This window comes from Lepidochelys kempii, chromosome 10 (genome assembly GCF_965140285.1).
Source record: "Lepidochelys kempii isolate rLepKem1 chromosome 10, rLepKem1.hap1, whole genome shotgun sequence".
NCBI classification, from domain to species: Eukaryota; Metazoa; Chordata; order Testudines; family Cheloniidae; genus Lepidochelys; species Lepidochelys kempii.
Window position 1 is genome coordinate 48,195,749 of NC_136389.1, and position 19,181 is coordinate 48,214,929.

Below are 19,181 nucleotides of genomic sequence, written 5' to 3' on the forward strand. Positions count from 1 at the left end.
ATGTGTCAATCTGCATTAGAATGGTAACTGGAATGTAAACAAACAAATAAACCAGTATATAAAATGTATTTGTATTAGACAAGACAACCTTAAATGTTTTAGGCACAAACTTTTCTTATCAAAAGATGTTTCACGTTGACAATTAAATTTATTAAACAGAGGGATTAACTGTAGTCAGTGAATTAAACTGATTATTTCAGGTTGGTTTGGGAAAATTTTCAAATATGCCTAACTGAAAGTAACGGGGGCTTAAATTTCTAGTCTCACCTATGTCTCTTGAAAAGAAGACAATCTCCTAAATTACCTAGGCTCACTAACTGTGCTATATTTTTGAAGCTTGACCTCAAAAGTTAGATGCTTTCCCTGGCTCTTTCTTTATATTAGAAAAGAAGCCTTTAATTCAAAGGCTTTATTTTTATTTTTTTTTTAAATAGTGGGTTCTGGATTCAGCATATTTATTTGTTATTTAAATGTCTTATTATAATCTTCTAAGTTTAGGCCTCAACATATATTGTATTAAATTCTGATTTCATTTTAAACGGGCTCATTTTTAAGAAGAAAAACTTGTAAGTAACAAACATTTTTTAAAAGGATTATATTTAATTAAAAAAAAACCAAACAAACAAACAAACCAGCCTTCCAATTTTTATCCATCCTGGACCTTTCTGTATTATGACATCACTGCAGCTATCCTTGTCACAAACCCAGCACTTTCAAGCAGCTGGTATATTCATTTGCAGTGCTCCGCTGCCTGGGAGCAACCCTAGACTCCCACTCTCAGTGACTGCAGGGACAAGGCACAGCTCCTTGATGAGATGAGCTTGGAGGGCTATGTCAGTTTTTCAGCATTTTAGTTCTTTGCTATCCCCCTTTTTAGGCCCACCCTAACAAGGGGGATAGCAACCAATGTGAGGTCCCCCTAGGCAAGAAACCTATGAGTAAAAGGATGCTAACAGCTGCCTACTCTAAACAGGAGAGTTTGGGAAATGGAGGGGTAGGAAAGGAAGGGTTACATCTCAGGAACATTCAGAGGAAGTTTACAGCGTCCAGTGGACTAAACCATGTTGTGTCCAGTCCTCAAAGCAATATAAAGATGACTAAACGTTATAGGAGAACAACCCCACCCCGGAAACTTTATCTGACTCTCCCCAGATGCCCTTTGGGAGCAAGAGGTTCAGGGAAACACCAGCTGCTCATCCCATTCCTTTCACTCAACTCCTACCTGCTGAGCTCGCAGCAGAGCGGTCCTCCTGTACATGTAATCTTCCGATTTGATCACGTACACCATCTTATAGGAGTTCAGTTTGAATTTACACTCCAGCTTGTCCAAGCTCTCCACATTCTCCATGGACTTCTTACTGTTTCCCTCCTTCCCTTCCTTCTCCTGCTGCTCCCGACCACGCTGACACTTACGGATCCGCCTCAAGTTCCTGTAAACCAGAGAATCCCTGCTGGGATTAGTGCTCATCCTCTGTCCACTAGGCTGGACATATCTGGTGGCTCCAGGCCAGCCCTTCAGAACCCAAAGTATTGCTCAGAGCGGAATGGTCACAAATTAAAGTCGTTTAGGCTCATGTGCCTACCAAAAAGCCAACCCACTGATCTCAGCTGTTTACAGAGAGTGAGGGCCTTTCAAAGCTATTTTGCAACCAACTCCCTGCTAATGAAAAGCACTGACTCAGCACCTGCTGCACTCAGCTAGAGGGCTATTGTAAGCCAAGGCAGGATTGCCAAAAAAAAAAAAAAAGGGGGGGGGGGCTGGTGACTCCCCAAACCTCTGACCTCCCTGCTGCCTGTGGACTATGCCCTCTCTCAGTCACTGGAGAGCAGGAGCCCAGGGTGGGCTCTTGGAATAAACAGCAGCACAGTGTCTTTATATGCTACTCCCAGGTTAATGTCTTCTAAAGTGGCAGAGTACTAAAAACAAACAAGAGACTGCAATAGCCAACACTGTGATCTAGTAAGATTTTCTCCCCCTGCTGACATGGGTACTTGTGGTCTGTGTGTCACTTTTCACAGCCACAGCTTGTTCACTCACCTTGGTAGGAAGACCGGCTTTTGGGCCAGGTGTTCCCGAAGTTCAGGAGAAGTAGAATCAGAGTTGACATACCGCTCTACGTAGTCTGACCAACGCTGAAATTGGGCACAGAACACAAGGAGTTAACCAACATCTGCCAAATCAAACAACTCAAACCCAACTCTGAAGGGGTTAGGTTGGAAGTGGATGAAAGAAAAGCAATCTTTGGAGACTCCATATATTTCACACAGGTCCCACTCACTCTCCCCCCATGGACGGACATGCACCTGTACTGTCTGGTTTTTTAAATTGTTAATGAAAGAGATGCCAACGAGGACTGTTCAACCCAATTCACTGAGTGCACTGTGTCACATAATGAATGTGTCCTGTAGAACTAGAAGCAGGTCATAAACTATAGCATCTGAAACACTGACAGCTCTGCCATCTTTAACCAGTATACCCCTGTTTAAACTTTACAAGCTTAATAGCTGCAGCTGAACTCCGAGGACAATCTGCTCTTACCTCTGCCTCTACAGGGTCATCTGAGTTCTCCTCTTCGGTGTCCAGCAGCTCGATGGTTAATTGGACCTGGCCTCTGCTCTGAATGAACATCAGCTACAAAACAGAATGTGGAAGGGGACTTCGTAACAAATTATTCAGAAAAATGAATCCCTTTCCACCAGGGAAAAGAACACGGAAGGAGTTTTGACAATGAGTGGGAAGTTCTAAATCACTAAGGAGCTAATCTAACAGAGGGTAGAAGGAATAAGGTTAAAGAAATTATTCTACGTATATTGGCAGAAGAGAATTCCTGGACAGAGAACCATGATATGCTTAAAGAGAGTTGGAAGAGAAAAGCATGAACTGCTGTAGTGAACAGTTAGTATTTTATTAACAATCAGACAAAATCTCTGTTACCCACAAAGTTTACTCAAAATTGGGATGTTTCTAAAGGCAAAGCAAGAAGCTGGACCCCTTTTAGCAGCATGCTGTTTTCTGATCAATTTGTGCAGTTTCAGTTCTTTGCTTCCCTGTTTATTTTGAGACTCTCAGTGGGAACACAGGTTTCAGAGTAACAGCCGTGTTAGTCTGTATTCACAAAAAGAAAAGGAGTACTTGGGGCACCTTAGAGACTAACCAATTTATTTGAGCATGAGCTTTCGTGAGCTACAGCTCACTTCATCGGATGCATACCGTGGAAACACAGAGACACCCTATAAATATCAAAGCCATTATCAATGAATTTCACTAGTTAAAGATGGGCCCGGCCACTTCTGATTTCACAGTGACGAGAAGTATGGATTTGATTTTAACTGTGAGTCAAGTTTATTTAACGCATAGGTAGCAAATATTAGTAAGAGACCATTACAGTCTACAATGGATGAGATGGAAAAAAGGTGGACAGCTCCAGTGACCCACACCAGAGGAGGGAGAGAGAGATTAAAAACCTAGTGACAGCAATCAATCAATACAGTATTACTCTGGTTTTGGGATACTGAAAAATACAGGGAAATCCTAGCTTTACTTCAGGATATGAATTTTTCCATCTTCCTTGCAAATGCCCCATTTCCGAGGAACTCTTTATAGAAATATTTATCTGTTTTTTCTGTACATTCTACAGTTCCTGTCTGGGTTTATGCAAGCCCCGCCAAGGGCTATATTAAAACTGACAGTCACAGAGCAGGTACCCAGCAGCTCCAGGCTAGAATGCACAATCAGATCTACCTGTCAAGCTCTATGAGAGCTGTGGAGCACACAGGTGTCCAGAGGTCCTTGGGATATTTGGATAGTTACGTAAAATGAAAAGCTGAGCCCATTCTCCTTTCTCAGCGAGCCTTCATACTTCCCCTCCTCTCTCAGCAAGCTCATCCAGAGTACTCCTCCAAGCGTCAGCAGTATGGTTTTTACCTTGAAACAGTTCTCGTCCGACATGAGCTGCTCGGCTTTGCGCTGGTACGTGGCCTCCACAAGGGTCCGAGATGATTGTGAAGACAGTAGGCCTCCGGTAGCTCCATTGTTATTCTCTGACAGGTAAAGGTCTGTCACCTGCACACAGATCTCATCGCTCACTATGTGCTGAAGCTGGGAGCAGGAAGGACACGGAGAAGAGGAGTTAGTGAAGAGGGTTTTAAATGCCTCTGGACTTGGTGCACTGTATACTGCAGTAGCTCCCTTTCCCCAACCCAAGACAGTCGGAGGGCTTTGCACTAGTGTGCAGAATGGACAACCTGCCTTCTGCAGTCAGGCAGTAGACAAAACAGAACGCTAAGAAAATCTCCAAAATAAACTTCTCCATGTGGCATCAAGCAGAGTTTGACATTAATCAAAACAAGCAAGGCTGAGCCTTCACCATCTGCCTGCACTTCTATACTCAGAGTTTCTGAGCCCTTTATTACAGAGATGTCCTTCTCGAGATACGGTGATCACAACACAGAATTCCAGCTAGCTGGGGGATTTGTTAGTTTTATGCAAACACTTATGTCGAAAACTATAATTGATAAGAGGGAAACCATTTTATCTCCCCTGCATACATATACGCTGTGGCAGAATTGGTCAGATTTCCAGTTCTTCTCCACTATGCAAGTCTCATAATCAGCTAAAGAATATGTCCATCAATGCAGATTAGAAATTAACATACCCTTAAAAATTCCTGCTTCAAACCTTTGTCTGGTCAAACCGCAGCAAAAAAAATTCTAGCCATCTAAGTATTAAAACTAAAAAAACAATTATTTAGGTTACGAACATAGTAGCCTCTTCTATTGTGAATTACAACTACATCCATTGGAAAACATCATGTCCTTTAAAATAAATAATGATGCTGGCAAAGTACAGTTACACATACAAAGTAACTACAGATAAATAACCTTTAAGTAAGCATTATGAAGGAAATGTATGACAGCTGGCAAAGATTTAGACCATCGAGGTACGTGGGAAGGGCTTGTTAGGCAGTTCTCTTGCCATGAAATTGACACCAAATTCAAAGGTTGATTGGTTGGTTGTTTGTGGAGGGGAAATTAAAAATAATTAAATCAAACTCTAATCCTTAATTATTTCCCCAAATTTAAATAAAGAGCCGGTTGGCTGCCAATTTCCTGTCAAAACTGAAATTAAGAACTTATTTTTAGCCCTACCTTTATACTCTAATTTGTGCTTAACAATTCTCCAAAGAAATGGGATCATCAAGGTAGCCAGCATGTGAGGGCTCACACTTGGGCTTACAGAGTTAAAGTGACAACTAGCAGCTGAAATCAACAAATATACCAGGTTCAAGAGCCAGCCAGTGTGTGCGCAATCCAGAAGGAAATTGTTATTCAAAAGAAATACAGAACCTTTACCAAGAGTCCTTACAGTTTTGGTTCTTGTGTTTACAAATGCTTCAGGTTTTCTTATAGCAAGAGAACACTTCAAATGTGGTCCCATCTGATACGAGGCACCTTTTGAATAGCTGAGGACAGTCTGCACTTGGTAAGGCAACTCCTACCTTTGCATGTGTTGTATATTTATACCTGCTTACTGTATTTTCTACTCCATGCATCTGATGAAGTGGGTTATAGCCCACGAAAGTTTATGCCCAAATAAATTTGTTAGTCTCTAAGGTGCCACAAGGACTCCTCTTTTTTACTGATACAGACTAACAGGGTTACCACTCTGAAACTTGCCTTAAGAATGAGGCTTGAACCTACCTGAGGAGTGTATTACAGTCACACATTAGGTGGACCACTTATTACAACACAGTGGTAGCAGCACTATCTTTCTGAATGAGGAGCTTTACTATAATCCCCCTGATTATTGGATCAATTGATGATTACCTGGTTGTGTTCATTCCCTCTGAAGCACCTGGCATTGGCCACTGTCAGAAGACAGGATACTGGGATAGATGGACCTTTGGTCTGACCCAGTATGGCCGCTCTTATGTTCTTATGATTTCAGGCACATACTACAGTCTGAAAAAAGTCCTCTGGGCTCATGTTATTCCTGCCCTCAAGACAGACGTGTATTTTAAACAAAACTCTATCTATTTGAATAGTCAATCTTTTTGCTTTCTATAGAAGGTTTACAAATCTTCAAAAACTGGCATTTTAAATATTGTTAAGCACACTTAATCTAGCAACTTCTTTGTTAAAGCAACATTACTTGGGGAACTGTTGTTATGCCAGATACACGTACCTTTGAAGAAGCTGAAGAGGGGAGACAAAGTACCACAAGGTAGCTGGGTAACCTAAATATCCGTACACACCTTGTTGAACCTCATCACTTAAATACACTAACACTTATCCTGCCCCATCTCCAGAAATATGTTAGAGACACAGGAGGAAACCCCTGCTGTTCTCTCCTCCACTCTGAAATACATCACACAAATACATTTCAATACTACCAAGCTTCCTTTAAACCTTGGGGAGTGCTCTTTTGTGGGAAAGCATCAGCTACTTCCTTTTTATCACCTGGACACCACCCTTCCCTTCCCCTGGCAGTATGCTATAAGTCACCTGTCTAACAATGCTCTGGATCAGCTTGTCCATGGTAAAGGCGATGTAGGCATGAATGGTGAACATCTCACGCAGGGAGTCCTCATACTGGGATGAATCCATGTTGCCATCTAGCAGGTTCCGCACCATGTCCAGGAAAGCTGGGTAGTAATCCTCCACATCAATATCCACTAGAGAAAGAAAAGGTGCAGCATGAACTACATTGTAACACCCCTCAAAGGCAGTTCCTACAGGCCTGCTATGAGTTCTGGGAGCAAAAGGGCCACATGTTGAAGGTCTCAGACAAACTGATGAATTACCAGAATGGTCTATAAAATGAAGGACAACATTGTAAGACTTTAAATTAGAGCTTTTCAAATTAATGTCAGGTTTGTAACCCGTCAGAGACCTCATGGAGGAAGGCAGAGGTAAAATTCTCAGAACTAAAGGAGGTTCTTGCTACTAAAACATTATGCATACTATTAAGGCGGAGACCTCACCAAAAAGACATGAATGCAGACACGTACTAAGGCTCTTATGAAATATACACATTACACATTATTAACAACTTGTATTTCAGTTGCACCCAGAGGTCACAAACTATATCTGGGACCCCTCTGTGCTTGGCACCATTCAGACACATAACCAACGAGTCCCTGCCTTGAAGAATGTAAAACAGAAACCAAGGGGGTTGGGGGAAGCAACTTGCCCGAGGTCACATAGTAACTAAGTAGAAGATCTCGGACTAGAACCCAGGTCGTCTGTTTCTCCAATACCTTATCCAGCAAGCTACATGGACAGTTACTGCCTTTCCAAGCTGAATGTGCCAATGTAGCTTCTAAAAGGTTTTGTGTGCTGTAACAGAAACACAGCAAAAATGGGAGGAAAACGAAAAAAGCAATTCAGGGTACACCCAGTTTTGAACTAACACTCATCACTGTGGTATAGGTATCAAAGGAAGATGAAAATAAAGTTTTTGAAAATACTGGTTAAGGAACAATTGTTTTCTGTTTGTTTTTAATTGTTATAGGCTCTGCATCCCTCAAGGCCAACAAAGACTGTCCACACCTCCTCCCTTGCTTTAATCCAAATTAGGTACTTTACTCTGGTTTTAGCTGGCAGGAAATAGACAGTCATAGGCAGTTTAGTACTGTAGCATTATCACCACTAAGGAAACCATCCTTGGAGAATTCTAAATACATATATTTCCTGAGACCACTCTGATTACACTAACATTACAACAGCAAATGGAAGCTCAAAGAGGCTTTTTACTGGTCTACATATGACTGCCTATACTTACTTAGGTTTGCCCATCTCTGCTTTCTTTAGTTGGTAAATCATTTGAACACCAGTTTAAAAGGACACACACTTGTTAATACCAGAGCCAAAACTGACTGCTTTGTCAATTGCCAGGGGCTGACTCCTCCATTGAGATATTTTATAACAAGCTTGAGGCCAGAGGAGATTTTTATCCAACTTGTAAATCCATGAGGTAGAAAAACAGCGCAATTCAAAATTAAGAAATTCAGCTGGCAAGGAGTGTTAAAGCAATACAAAATACCACGCCTCTTACCCACAGCCCCATGAACTACGATGCTTCCAGTCCCAGGGTCAGGTCTAGAGATCTCCTCCTTGATAACATGCTGTGCTATATTTAGTGCCCACCAGCATCCTTATATTTCACATTTTGGAAACTACCAAAATGCAGGTACTGAGACAATACCTAAAGGCAGGTGAGGGGGGAGGAACACAGATTCCTCAAGACACCAGGAAACAGATCAAGTACCAGATCCACACACTGCAAATTAAAGCACCTATCACAACTGCCCCCCCCCCCACTAAGAGAACACTCACTGGGCTCTTTCAGTCGCAGCTGAATTGCTGGGCTGTCACTCTTGTCTCGTTTTATGCCTAGCACTTCCCGCTCCCACTCCCTTTCCCGGTTCTCCTCTTCGATTTGCCGCTCGGCCTGGGTGCAAATCCTCAACAGCCGCAAGCACAGGATCTGGTGAAGCCGCATGAAGATGTACCAGTTGTTGTTGACATAGAAGAGGTTGTACACTTCGTCCACGCCCCGTAGTTTCTGGGCCGTTGTGTTGCTGAACAGCAGCTTGGCTTTCGGGGGGCTGCCCCCAACTCCATTGTGCTTTTTCGCAGTCCCAGTGGCTTCATCCACATCCATTTCCTCCTCTTCTTCCTCCTCCACATCTGAGAGCTCGCCCCGCTGAGCAAACAGCAGGTCCGGAATGAAGTGGTACATGATCTGCTTGATTTTGTACTTGTCCTCTTTCTGAATTCCTGTCTGCCGTTTCACGTGGTGGATGATAAGAGAAGCAGCATCCTCCAGGATTTGCTTGTCCTCATAGGCTAGTGACAGGTGTGGGCCTATGGGTACTCCAGCATTATCTTCTGATGCCTGCTCTTGCCTCTGAGGGAGGAAGAGCAAATAGACAGAGCAAGGGTGAGTCTCACATATGCAACTTACCACGTCTTCAAGACCCTTGTACAAAGCACTGGCAGTGAACTGGATTTCCTCTCTCATTACAACCCCAAGCCCTATGGGGGCAGGACCAGAGTTCACACTATCCATCATAACACCACAAGTTCTGGTGTCAACGGCCTACACATATTACATACATGCACACACGCACACACTCCAAATCTCCTTCTGTCATATCTCTTCCCTTCCTGAACCTGTGGCTCTTACCATAGCAGGATCTCTGTTGCCAAAAAGGTAAGTTCCCTCAAGTGCTAACTCAGTCACTCTGTAGCAGCAGCCACCACTAACTACCATGACCAGGCAAGCAGCGTGCATTCTCTCCTTCCCCCTGAAACTGGTGGCCGTGACTGGCCTACATTGATACAAATGCTGCATTATTAATATACCCCAGCAAACAAGGAGGGGCCAGGGTAAGGAGGAGGTGAGAGCACATGCTCAGAGCCCAGATAACTGATAAAACAACACTATCAGTGACCACCTTACCTCATCATAAATGCTCTCAATCTCATTGAGGAGGCTCTTTGACCTCAGGACCTTGGTGTCATTCTGTTTGAAGTTGATGCCCTGGTGATCCAGGGATTTCAGGTAATATTTCTCATTCTGCTCCCTCCAGACCTTGTTGAATCCTCTCTGGGCTTCTCGCCACTCTTCCTCTTTCATCTTTAGCCTTAAAAAAGCAACAAAAAACAAAACAGGAGCTAAGAGCTGCTAAGATACCACATTGATGGGTATAGGATAAAAACCTAGACCAGACAAGCTGGAGGCAGTAAGGCTTCTGCTCAGTGCCCATCGTCCACTGAAACAAAAGAAACTTTCAGCAGGAGTTCAAATGAGGTACAACGTACATAGCAAAATTCTCCAGAAATGGCCATGAATCTTTAGACTGGTTTTGCAACTATGTTATTTTACAGAAGGTTAAATAGGCCACAAATGCAAGAGTAGACCCCACTAACTGGGCTGATGAGGGCATTCAACAGAACATAAACCAAACTTTTTTTTCCTCCTGTATAGCTCCTACTGAGTCCCAGGACTGGTTCTGGTTTCACTCAATTTCCCAGAATTCTGCTTTGTGAGGAGTTACAAACAACAAAAATCTCAGCTGTTGTAAACAGCTGGCCCAAAGAGTCCCTGGTATCTGTGACATCCCATAATTTATTTAATACATGGATTTAACCACTTGCCAGAAATTTCTGAGCTCTCAAACTTCTCTGATATTTGTTATGGTCCTGTAACTAGATATTCTTTTCACCCCATGCAACACAGGCATATACAAAACTCTGAACCTCTCAGCCATCCTATACCTAGCCTAGAAGAAAGAAGTCAATTCTGTCACTTCACAAAAAGAGTGCACTGTAACCAACTTGATCACATTTAAAGGAAAAACATACACAAGTTGGGAAACACACATCCTTCCACCTCTCACATCTTGACATAATGGAAAAGCCAGCTCTCTCTTCACAGGGGATTAAGAAATCACAATTTACATCTAGGCAGCCTAGATACTTTTTATGAGACATGGGAACTTTGCAGAGGTATAACTGCTGAACATTCCAGGAGTCTAGAAGCACACAGATCCCAGAAGTACCTCTTACTTGGCAAGTCCCTTCTCAAAACTGTATCCCTCCTCTAATCTAGTTTTTATATCATGTCCATACCCTGGTGTCTAAGACCACTTCCTCACAGTCTTACCCCTCTCCTTTCATCTCTTCTTTCTGTATGTCTAGTTCTCACATTATGTTCTGCCTCAGTAGAGAACCTGCTGGAGACTGCAGGGGTCCTCAACATGATGCAACAGAAAAGCAAGTCCTTCCGGACAGGAGTTCTCTTTCTGCATTTGTACAAAGGGGCACCAATTCTGACTGGGGCATTAGGGAGCCACCATAATAAAGATCTGACAATCCACAACTACAATGCTAAAGGGAATTACTTTTATTTCTAATTATCCTTTGTTCTACATCGTTAGAGATGTATCTGGAAAGCGGAAATGTATGATGACACAGTTCCATCAAAACGCTGTTGTAGCCTCTTGCTATGTAAATCCAGAACCAGCCAGGAGGACAGAGAACTATAAAGAACACAAAGGTTAGTTTCCATTCATTTATGGAATATCCCCTTCAGCCAGTTTAGTAGGGGCACATTCCACACATTCTTTGAATATGCAATTTCCACTTTCTCTTTACAGCTCACCTGTCCAGCTTACTGACCCTGCTCAACAAGGAACTGGGTGGAAGACAGCACTTAAACTCAGGAGTGACACGTGGTGACCACTAGAGGGGTTGGCTCTTACTCTACTCTATCACTGCTGCCCTCAAGGGTAAAAAAAGGAAGAGCTAGGGAAGTTCAGAAAGTCCTGCACTAAGGGTCTAAGACACAAGAGGAAAAAGTCCCACACAGATGGTACTCGAGAATACGTCCTTTCATCAGTTTTACATTTCCTGCCTTTCATTTTCACTGAATAGCCCCTTGTTTGTATATGAAAAGGTAAAGCAGCAGCAACCATATTTTGTATACCTCTGGAAAACCCCCTCTGATTCCACCATCTCTCAAACCTAAATAGTTTCATTACCATCAATCACTTCTCAGTCTTCCCATGTCTCATCTTTCCCTCCACCCGCTCATTTCTGAGCCCTTTATTAATGAGCTGTCCTTCTCGAGATAGGGTGACTACAACACAGAATTCCAGCTAGCTGGGGGATTTGTTAGTTTTTTCAACATACAGTAATGGGATATTTGCTTCAATTCATAGCAGAGATTGAGGATGTATAAGAAGATTCTGTCGACCACCTCTCTTTCTATTCAAGACCACATTGACGACCTGTAGTCTACAGATCAGGAACCTATGCTTTAAAGATCGTAAAACTGTCCAACTTTTGACTTAGCTTCCACTTTCCTAAATCTCATATCACAATTTTTAGTATAATCCCTTCTACCAAGGATGCTGGACTGTTATATATTGTGGTTGCTACCCCTTGATGGTTTGACCATGGTTATTTCTTGATTCAATATCCAAGTGTTATTCAGGTCTAAGTCAATAACCTCTCCTCTTGTGTAGCTACAGACTAGCAATTACAAGAAGTAATAATTTAAAATATTGAAAAACTCCTTCTCCTCACCTTATTCAGAGGTTGACATTTTATATGTGGGGAGTTGAAATTGCCAGTTATAACTATTATTCAAGACAGCGGTCTCTGGCGCCGCTCAATGTTGTGCACTCACTTCCTTTTTCTGGTCAGGAGGCTGGCAGTAGAACGTAGTATTCTTTGAGTCGGAACCTGAATCCAGTACACACTCTGCACTTCAAAGCCTTGTTCACTTTCACAGATGGGATTTATAATGGGATCAAACTCAGTTGTGTTCAAAACTGACGACACAGAACCCCACCCCATCTTGATTTCTGAACTCAAGACTGCCATATCTTGGGTAGTGATGTTTTGGCTTTAATGGACACAATAGTAGCTGGGTAATATGAAACGCAACAACTTATTATAACATAAAAAGAATCTGCATTTCTCAGACTGTATGCTTTCCTGAACCGGAGCCTCTGTGTGTGTTTGGATAGTGCCTAGTGTACGATGAGTTTTACCCAAACGCAAGTAATAATGCCAAAACCTGGGAAGTACCTTTTCAGCACAATAGGAACTGCAACAGATGGGTTTTTCCTCAGCCCATCTATGATGTCGGCTGCTTTGTCAGCATATATCCTCTGCAGCGCCTTGCGGTGGATCACCTCCGATGTGCCACCCAGAGTGTTGTCCAGCCGGAATTTGGCTTGCTCCTCAGCAGACAAGCGGGAGAGTTTCTTTTGGATTGCCTCTAAGACTCTGATTGTTGCCAGGTTGGTCTCCAAGACAACATCCAGCTGAAAGGGAAGATGCGTTAGCCATAGTACAATATTACTTGCTGGAAATAAAGGTCGGGTCTACACTATAGACCTATATTCGTGTAACTATGTTGCTCAGGGGTCTGAAAAATCCACACTGAGCAATGTAATTACATCAACCTAGTCCCTTGTGTAGACAGGGTCATGTCAACAGGAGAGCGTCTCCCATTGACACAGCTATCATGTCTCAGGGAGATGGATTAACTAAGCTGATGGGAGAAGCTCTCCCATTGGCATGGGAGCTTCTTCACTTATGCGTTGCATCAGAACAGCTGCCGTGTTTTAAGTGTAGACTTACCCTAACATTTAAGTGAAGCAAAACAAGAACTTAATACTTTTGTAATGCTTTACATGTAAAACAGGAGGCACTTGAGAAATGGTTTAATATTTCCACATTTGGTTGTTCTAATCTACCTACATTTCATCTGCTTCCTATACAGTATTGCATCTTTCCACAAGAAGTTACAGGTTACCAAAATGCTTCCTTTAGGAAATAAGATTTTCCATGTGTGGGAGGTACACAATTGACAGCATTACTACAAAAGGAAGTCATAATCTTAGCATAGGCAAATAATTGCTGAGCTGATTTCCACTTGGAGTGTCAATCATTTAAACACTCTGTAAATGTCATTTTTCAGACTTAACACAGGGATTTATTTCAGCCCCTATGTACTAGGTGGCTAATAAAAGGAAGCATTAATTATGCACCTGTCATTGAACAGTTTTATTTGGAATGACCTAAACTGAAGAGGAAGAAAGTTCTGCCAAAGCTACTGACCAGGATAAAGTCAATGGGCTGGAAGGGAAGGGGTTGGTGATCAGAAGCAGTTACTTGAATTTTGCTCCTTGTATTCACAAAGGCTGAATAGTCCTTAATTAGAAGCATAACCATGTCCACCAAAGGCAGGACAAGTAGTAATGGGCTTAATCTGCAGCAAGGGAGATTTAGGTTAGATATTAGGAAACTTTCTAACTATAAGGGTAGTTAAGCACTGGAATAGGCTTCCAAGGAAGACTGTGAACTCTCTGTCATTAAAGGTTTTTAAGAACAGGTTGGACAAACTTCTGTCAGGGATTGTTTAGATTTACCTGGTCCAACTCAGTGGAGGGGGCTAGACTCGAGGTTATTTCCAGTCCTACATTTTTATGATTCTATGATCCTATAACCATGTGAGACATGGGTCACCCAGAAAAAATGATTCTGGGCATCAGTATTTAAGCAGTATTATACCATACAGCTAGGCAGTTCATAGAATCCCAGACTTCCCAAGAAATGATTTTGGAAGAACTTCTACCTCAAAACGCTCATCCTCACATCTGTAGATGTGTTCTTCGTATTGTGTCTTCTTGGAGCTAACAAAGGTGGAATCCTCAGACCAGGAAGGGAAGGATACCCAAGTATCATTCAAAACCTTAGGTGCAGGAGAAAAGCAGAAGACTGAGGGATCTTTTCTCTGAGCCATCAGAGAAGCAGACATCCAAATTTATATCATCACATGTTCCTCTGACAAGGAATCTCAGATTCCCTACATCCATGGTCTCTTTTCCTTGGTGAACATTCTCTCCTGTACATACCACAGGACCCCTTATAGCCAAAACTCGACCTTTTGAGCATACTGCAAAAGCCAATGATTTGACATTGTCTGTGGGGAAAGCTAGGGGTTTTTCTCCTAGGGAAGTCAAAAAGAAGGGTAAAAGTAGTATTTCTGTTGCTTTGGATTTATTGGCTGGCTGAGTTAAATTTGTTCTGTTAATATGATTGTTTAATGATGCTGGGTGGTCTCACTGGATTATTGTAAGTATAATAAATTGTTAAGGTGCCCATGGCTTTTTGTAGGGACTTTATATTCAAACATAGATATAAACCTAGTCAGGTGCTTAAATCCATACTCTGGCACCTTGGCCTCATTCTCAAAGGTCCTGAGCAACTGATCTTCCACCAACTGCAGTGGGAACTGGGATTTCTCAGAACCTCTGAAAAAAGAGGCAAGGTGCCAAAATACAGATTGGGAGACCAATCTCAGCCAAGCAAGTTTGAAAACTTTGGCCCGTTTTCATAGACCCTGAAGTGTGTGAGGCTGAATCACTAATCTCCTGCAAGACAGAGTTTGTTAGGATACCACATAGGTCATCCTTTAAAGACATGTTACAGTAAGGTTTTCAAATGATGCAGCTGGTTTTCACCATGTTATTTTATGCTAGCCTACCATCAGTCCAATTAAATGCTTATCACCTACAACAAAAAAGCACTTCCATTTGCGGGTAACTGGTCAGCTACATCCTGCCTTTCCTTCTCCATGGCATCATGAGCAAAGCCCTGCCTATCCCCTCAAATGGAATCTTGTGGCAACATTTGTGGTGGCAAAGATCTTCACCGCCATCTAGGCAAGACATTTAGCTGTGCTCTGGGGTTCCCCTCTTCTCCAGGGAATCCTCTTAATCCCTCCTATAAACCACTAGGAACTTAGATAACCTCCTGTAAAAGTCCCTACCCCACCCGTATCAGAACCACTAGCCTTCCTCAGCTGATAGGTAAACAGTACTAGCCAGCACCATTCCTGCATTGATCAAAAAAAGGTCGTTACAGAGCATAGCAAGGACTGTGCACATCCCCTGACTCTGCACCTCCTGCCAGGAGAAAAGGAAACTCTGGTTGTTGATCTGTGAAGTCTCTATAAACTGGACAGATTCTTTTAAATTATGTATTCTGAGAATCCCATAAAGTTTTTCTGGTGTACATACACACCACAACTGAAACGAAGGAAAACTTTATGGAATTCTCAGAAAACACAATTTTGTGAGGAATCTGTTTTCACTCTCACACTCTCTCACACAGCTGGTAGCAGCACTACTACTGAATGAGGCAGGGGTTCTGTGGAAAAAATAGTATGTGATGATGAAACTGAAGACTATATCATAATACATTTGCACATGTGGGCGAATTAAGGTTATACTGGCCAGCTTTAGCATTTCCTAACTTCTGAGTGCTTGACTTTGCAACTTTTCAGCATACTAGAGTTATGCAGTCAACTCCCCTTATTGCCCTTTTCTACCAGCTACCATTCAAGTCCTAGCAGACTGGAAATGGGCTTCCCCCAGCATGCAATTCCTTTGGCTAGAGTGCCTTACCTCTTTACATAGCGGAGTCCGCCCTGTGCACTTGGGCTGCTGGTAACTCTTGGGCAAGGCTCGGTAGCTGGAGCCCAGTCTCTTACAAGAGGCATAGTCTATCTCCATGGCAATCCCCTCTGTAGCCCGTTCTTTTGGAAATGTCTCCATGTGAACAGACTCTTTGTAACCCAGAAAGTTTTTAAACCAAGTGAACAGTTCTGGGAATTTCCTAAGGGAAAAGAAACATACAAGAAAGCCTTGAAAACTGTAGTGACTTAGAAATCAAATACCAGTGCTCTAAGATACTGGGTCAGAGCTGCCACTTGAGAGAGACGGTCCAAGACGGCCCTTGGAAGTCACATCTGGGGACAGAAGACTCTTGGCCACTCAACTGCACTTTGAGGAGGCCTGGTAAGTGGATGCCAGTGCAGAAAGTCATTCTGTTTTTCTTTGGATTGCTCCTGCTTCTATTCATCTTGAAGGCTATTTTTTTTGGTGGCAAATGCCTTCACATCTGGGAGGCTGTTGCCATGATGTCTGAGATCAAACACTTTTGTTCTGCCTCATCCTCACTCATCTCAAAAGCTGGGTTCATATGAGGAACTGGGTCTGCAGCTTCTCCCAGAGTAGGCAAGACTTGCCAGGAGCACTCAGACAACATTTTCAAACTGAATCTCTGACCATTTAGGTTAGATATAAAAGCCAGTTGGCTGGTTTCTAACCTATCTGCCATTCAGGGACTCAGCCTTAAAAACAGATCATTACTTTCCTGATTGGAAAGGGGTAAAGAAGTTGAATACTGATTCTAGGACTCCACTGAAGAAAAATTCCATCCTTGAAGAGTGAACCTCACACCACCAAAGCCTCAGCTGGTGTTGCACAATTAGGTGGAAGATTTAGAAAATACCAGCTGATAAGTAAGCACATAGATATTGGTAACTGAAGTGGATTCTGCTTGTGAAAAAATAATCTTACTCTCTGAAGATCTTATTAGAAACTAAAACCAATACAGGAAGAACTAGAAATACTAGTGAATAATCACAGTTACGACATAACTGGCATCACAGAAACTTGGTGGGATAATTCACATGACTGGACTATTGGTATAGAAAGATAAGCTTGTTCAGAAAGGACAAGCAGGGGAAAAACCAGAGAAGGGGTTGCCTTGTATATCAAAGACATATGCACTTGCACTGAGGATGAGATAGATATGGGAGGCAAACCTGCTGAAAGTCTCTGGGTAAGGATAAAAGAGGTAAGAAAAACAAGGGTGAAGTTATCGTAGGTGCCCACGATAGACCACCAAACCAGGAAGAATAGGTGGATATGCTTTTTTTTTTTTTAAACTAATAAAATTATCCCAAACAACAGGACTTGGTAGTGATGGGGGACTTCAACTACCCAACCATTTGTTGAGAAAATAATACAGTAGGGCACAGATTATCCAACAAGTTCTTGGAATGCACTGGAGACAACTTTTTATTATAGATGGTGAAGAAAGTGACTAGAGCAGAGGCTATTCTAGATTTGAGTCTAACAAAGAGAGGAACTGGCTGAGAATTTGAAGGTGGAATGCAGCTTGGGTGAAAGTGATAATGAAATAAGAGTTTATGACAATGGACTTCAAAAAGGCAGACTTTAGAAAACTCACAGAATTGGTAGGTAAGATCCTGTGGGAAGCAAGTCTCAGGGACTTCAGGAAAATTGGCAGTTTTTTAAAGAGACCTTATAAGGGTACAAGAGCAAACTATCCCAGTGCATAGGAAAGGATGGATGTATGAAGAGACCACCCTGGCTTAACCAGGAGATCTTCAACATACTGAAACTCAAAACAAAGCATGCAGAAAGTGAAAACTAAGTCAAATTACAAAGGAAGAATATAAAAAAACCCCACAACACCACAAGTACACAGGGACAAAATTAGAAAGGCCAAGGCACAAAACAAGATTAAACTGGCTAGGGACATGAAGAGTAACAAGAAAACATTTTACAAATGCATTAGAAGCAAAAGGAAGACCAAGGACAGGCCCATTAACTTAATGAGGAGGGAAACACACTCACAGGAAACACAGCAATGGCTGAAGTGTTAAATGCCTTTTTCATTTTAGTTGTCACAAAAAAAGTTAGCAGTGCTTGGACAATTAACACAATGAACATCAGTATAAATGGGCTAGGATCTGAGGCTAAAATAGGAAAAGAAAAGTTTAGAATTACGTAGACACGTTAGAGGTCTTCAAGTGACTAGGGCCTGATGAAATACATCCTAGAATACTTAAGGAACTGGCTGAAGAGATCTCTGAGCCATTAGTGATTATTTTTGAGAACTCATGGAGAACAGGTGAGATCACAGAGGGCTCAAAAAGGGCAAATAGAGTAACTATCTGTAAAAAATGGAATAAGGACGATACAAGGAATTACAGACCAGTCATCTTAATGTCTGTACCCAGAAAGATAATGGAGCAAATCAAAACCAATTTGTAAGTACCTAGAAGAAAAGAAGGCAATAAGTAACAGTCAACATGGATTTGTCAAGAACAAATCATGTCAGACAAACTTAATATCCTTCTTTGACAGGCTAACAAGCCTTGTGGAAGGGGGGGAAGCAGAAGATGTGATATATCTTGACTTTAGTAAAGCTTTTGATACGGTCTCACATGACCTCCTCATAAACACACTAGGGAAATATAGCCTAGATGAACCTAGTAAAAGGTGGGTGCACAACTGGTTGGAAAAGCATACTCAGGGAGTAGTTATCAATGGTTCACAATCAAGCTGCAAGAGATATCGAGAGGGGTCCCACAGGGATCTGTTCTGGGTCCGGTTCTACTTAATATCTTCATAAATGATTTGGACAATGGCAGAGAGAGTGCACTTATAAAGTTTGTGGAATATACCAACTGGGAGGGGTTGCGAGCTTTTTTGAGGACAGGATTAGACTTCAAAATGATCCTGACAAACTTGAGAAGTGGTCAGAAATAAACAGGATGAAATTCAATAAAGACAAATGCAAAGTACTACACTTTGGAAGAAATAATCAATTGCACAAATATAAAATGGGAAAGGGCTGCCTAAGAAGGACTACTACAGAAAAGGCTGGGGGGTTATAGTGGATCACAAACTAAATATGAGTCAACAATGTAACATTGTTGCAAAAAAGCGAACATCATTCTTGGGATGTATTAGCAGGAGTGTTGTAAGCAACACACA

The 19,181-nt window shown here is 42.1% G+C and overlaps 1 protein-coding gene across 13 annotated transcripts in view; it reads right to left on the bottom strand.

Annotated features, from left to right (window-relative positions):
* The window catches only part of SIN3A (SIN3 transcription regulator family member A), a 60,595-nt gene that overhangs the window by 4,069 nt on the left and 37,345 nt on the right, over positions 1 to 19,181 (bottom strand). For 9 of the 13 annotated variants that reach the window (XM_073303443.2, XM_073303440.2, XM_073303438.2 and 6 more), the window contains 10 exons: positions 15,993 to 16,203; positions 14,159 to 14,275; positions 12,604 to 12,842; positions 9,467 to 9,650; positions 8,338 to 8,911; positions 6,505 to 6,674; positions 3,926 to 4,099; positions 2,540 to 2,632; positions 2,039 to 2,133; positions 1,223 to 1,448 (listed from right to left, as the gene is read on the bottom strand). In XM_073303443.2, coding sequence (XP_073159544.1) covers positions 1,223 to 1,448; positions 2,039 to 2,133; positions 2,540 to 2,632; positions 3,926 to 4,099; positions 6,505 to 6,674; positions 8,338 to 8,911; positions 9,467 to 9,650; positions 12,604 to 12,842; positions 14,159 to 14,275; positions 15,993 to 16,203 — 2,083 coding nt within the window. The remainder of the gene's footprint in view (positions 1 to 1,222; positions 1,449 to 2,038; positions 2,134 to 2,539; positions 2,633 to 3,925; positions 4,100 to 6,504; positions 6,675 to 8,337; positions 8,912 to 9,466; positions 9,651 to 12,603; positions 12,843 to 14,158; positions 14,276 to 15,992; positions 16,204 to 19,181) is intronic. The other 4 variants (XM_073303444.2, XM_073303446.2, XM_073303447.2 and 1 more) reach the window with 3 other exon arrangements.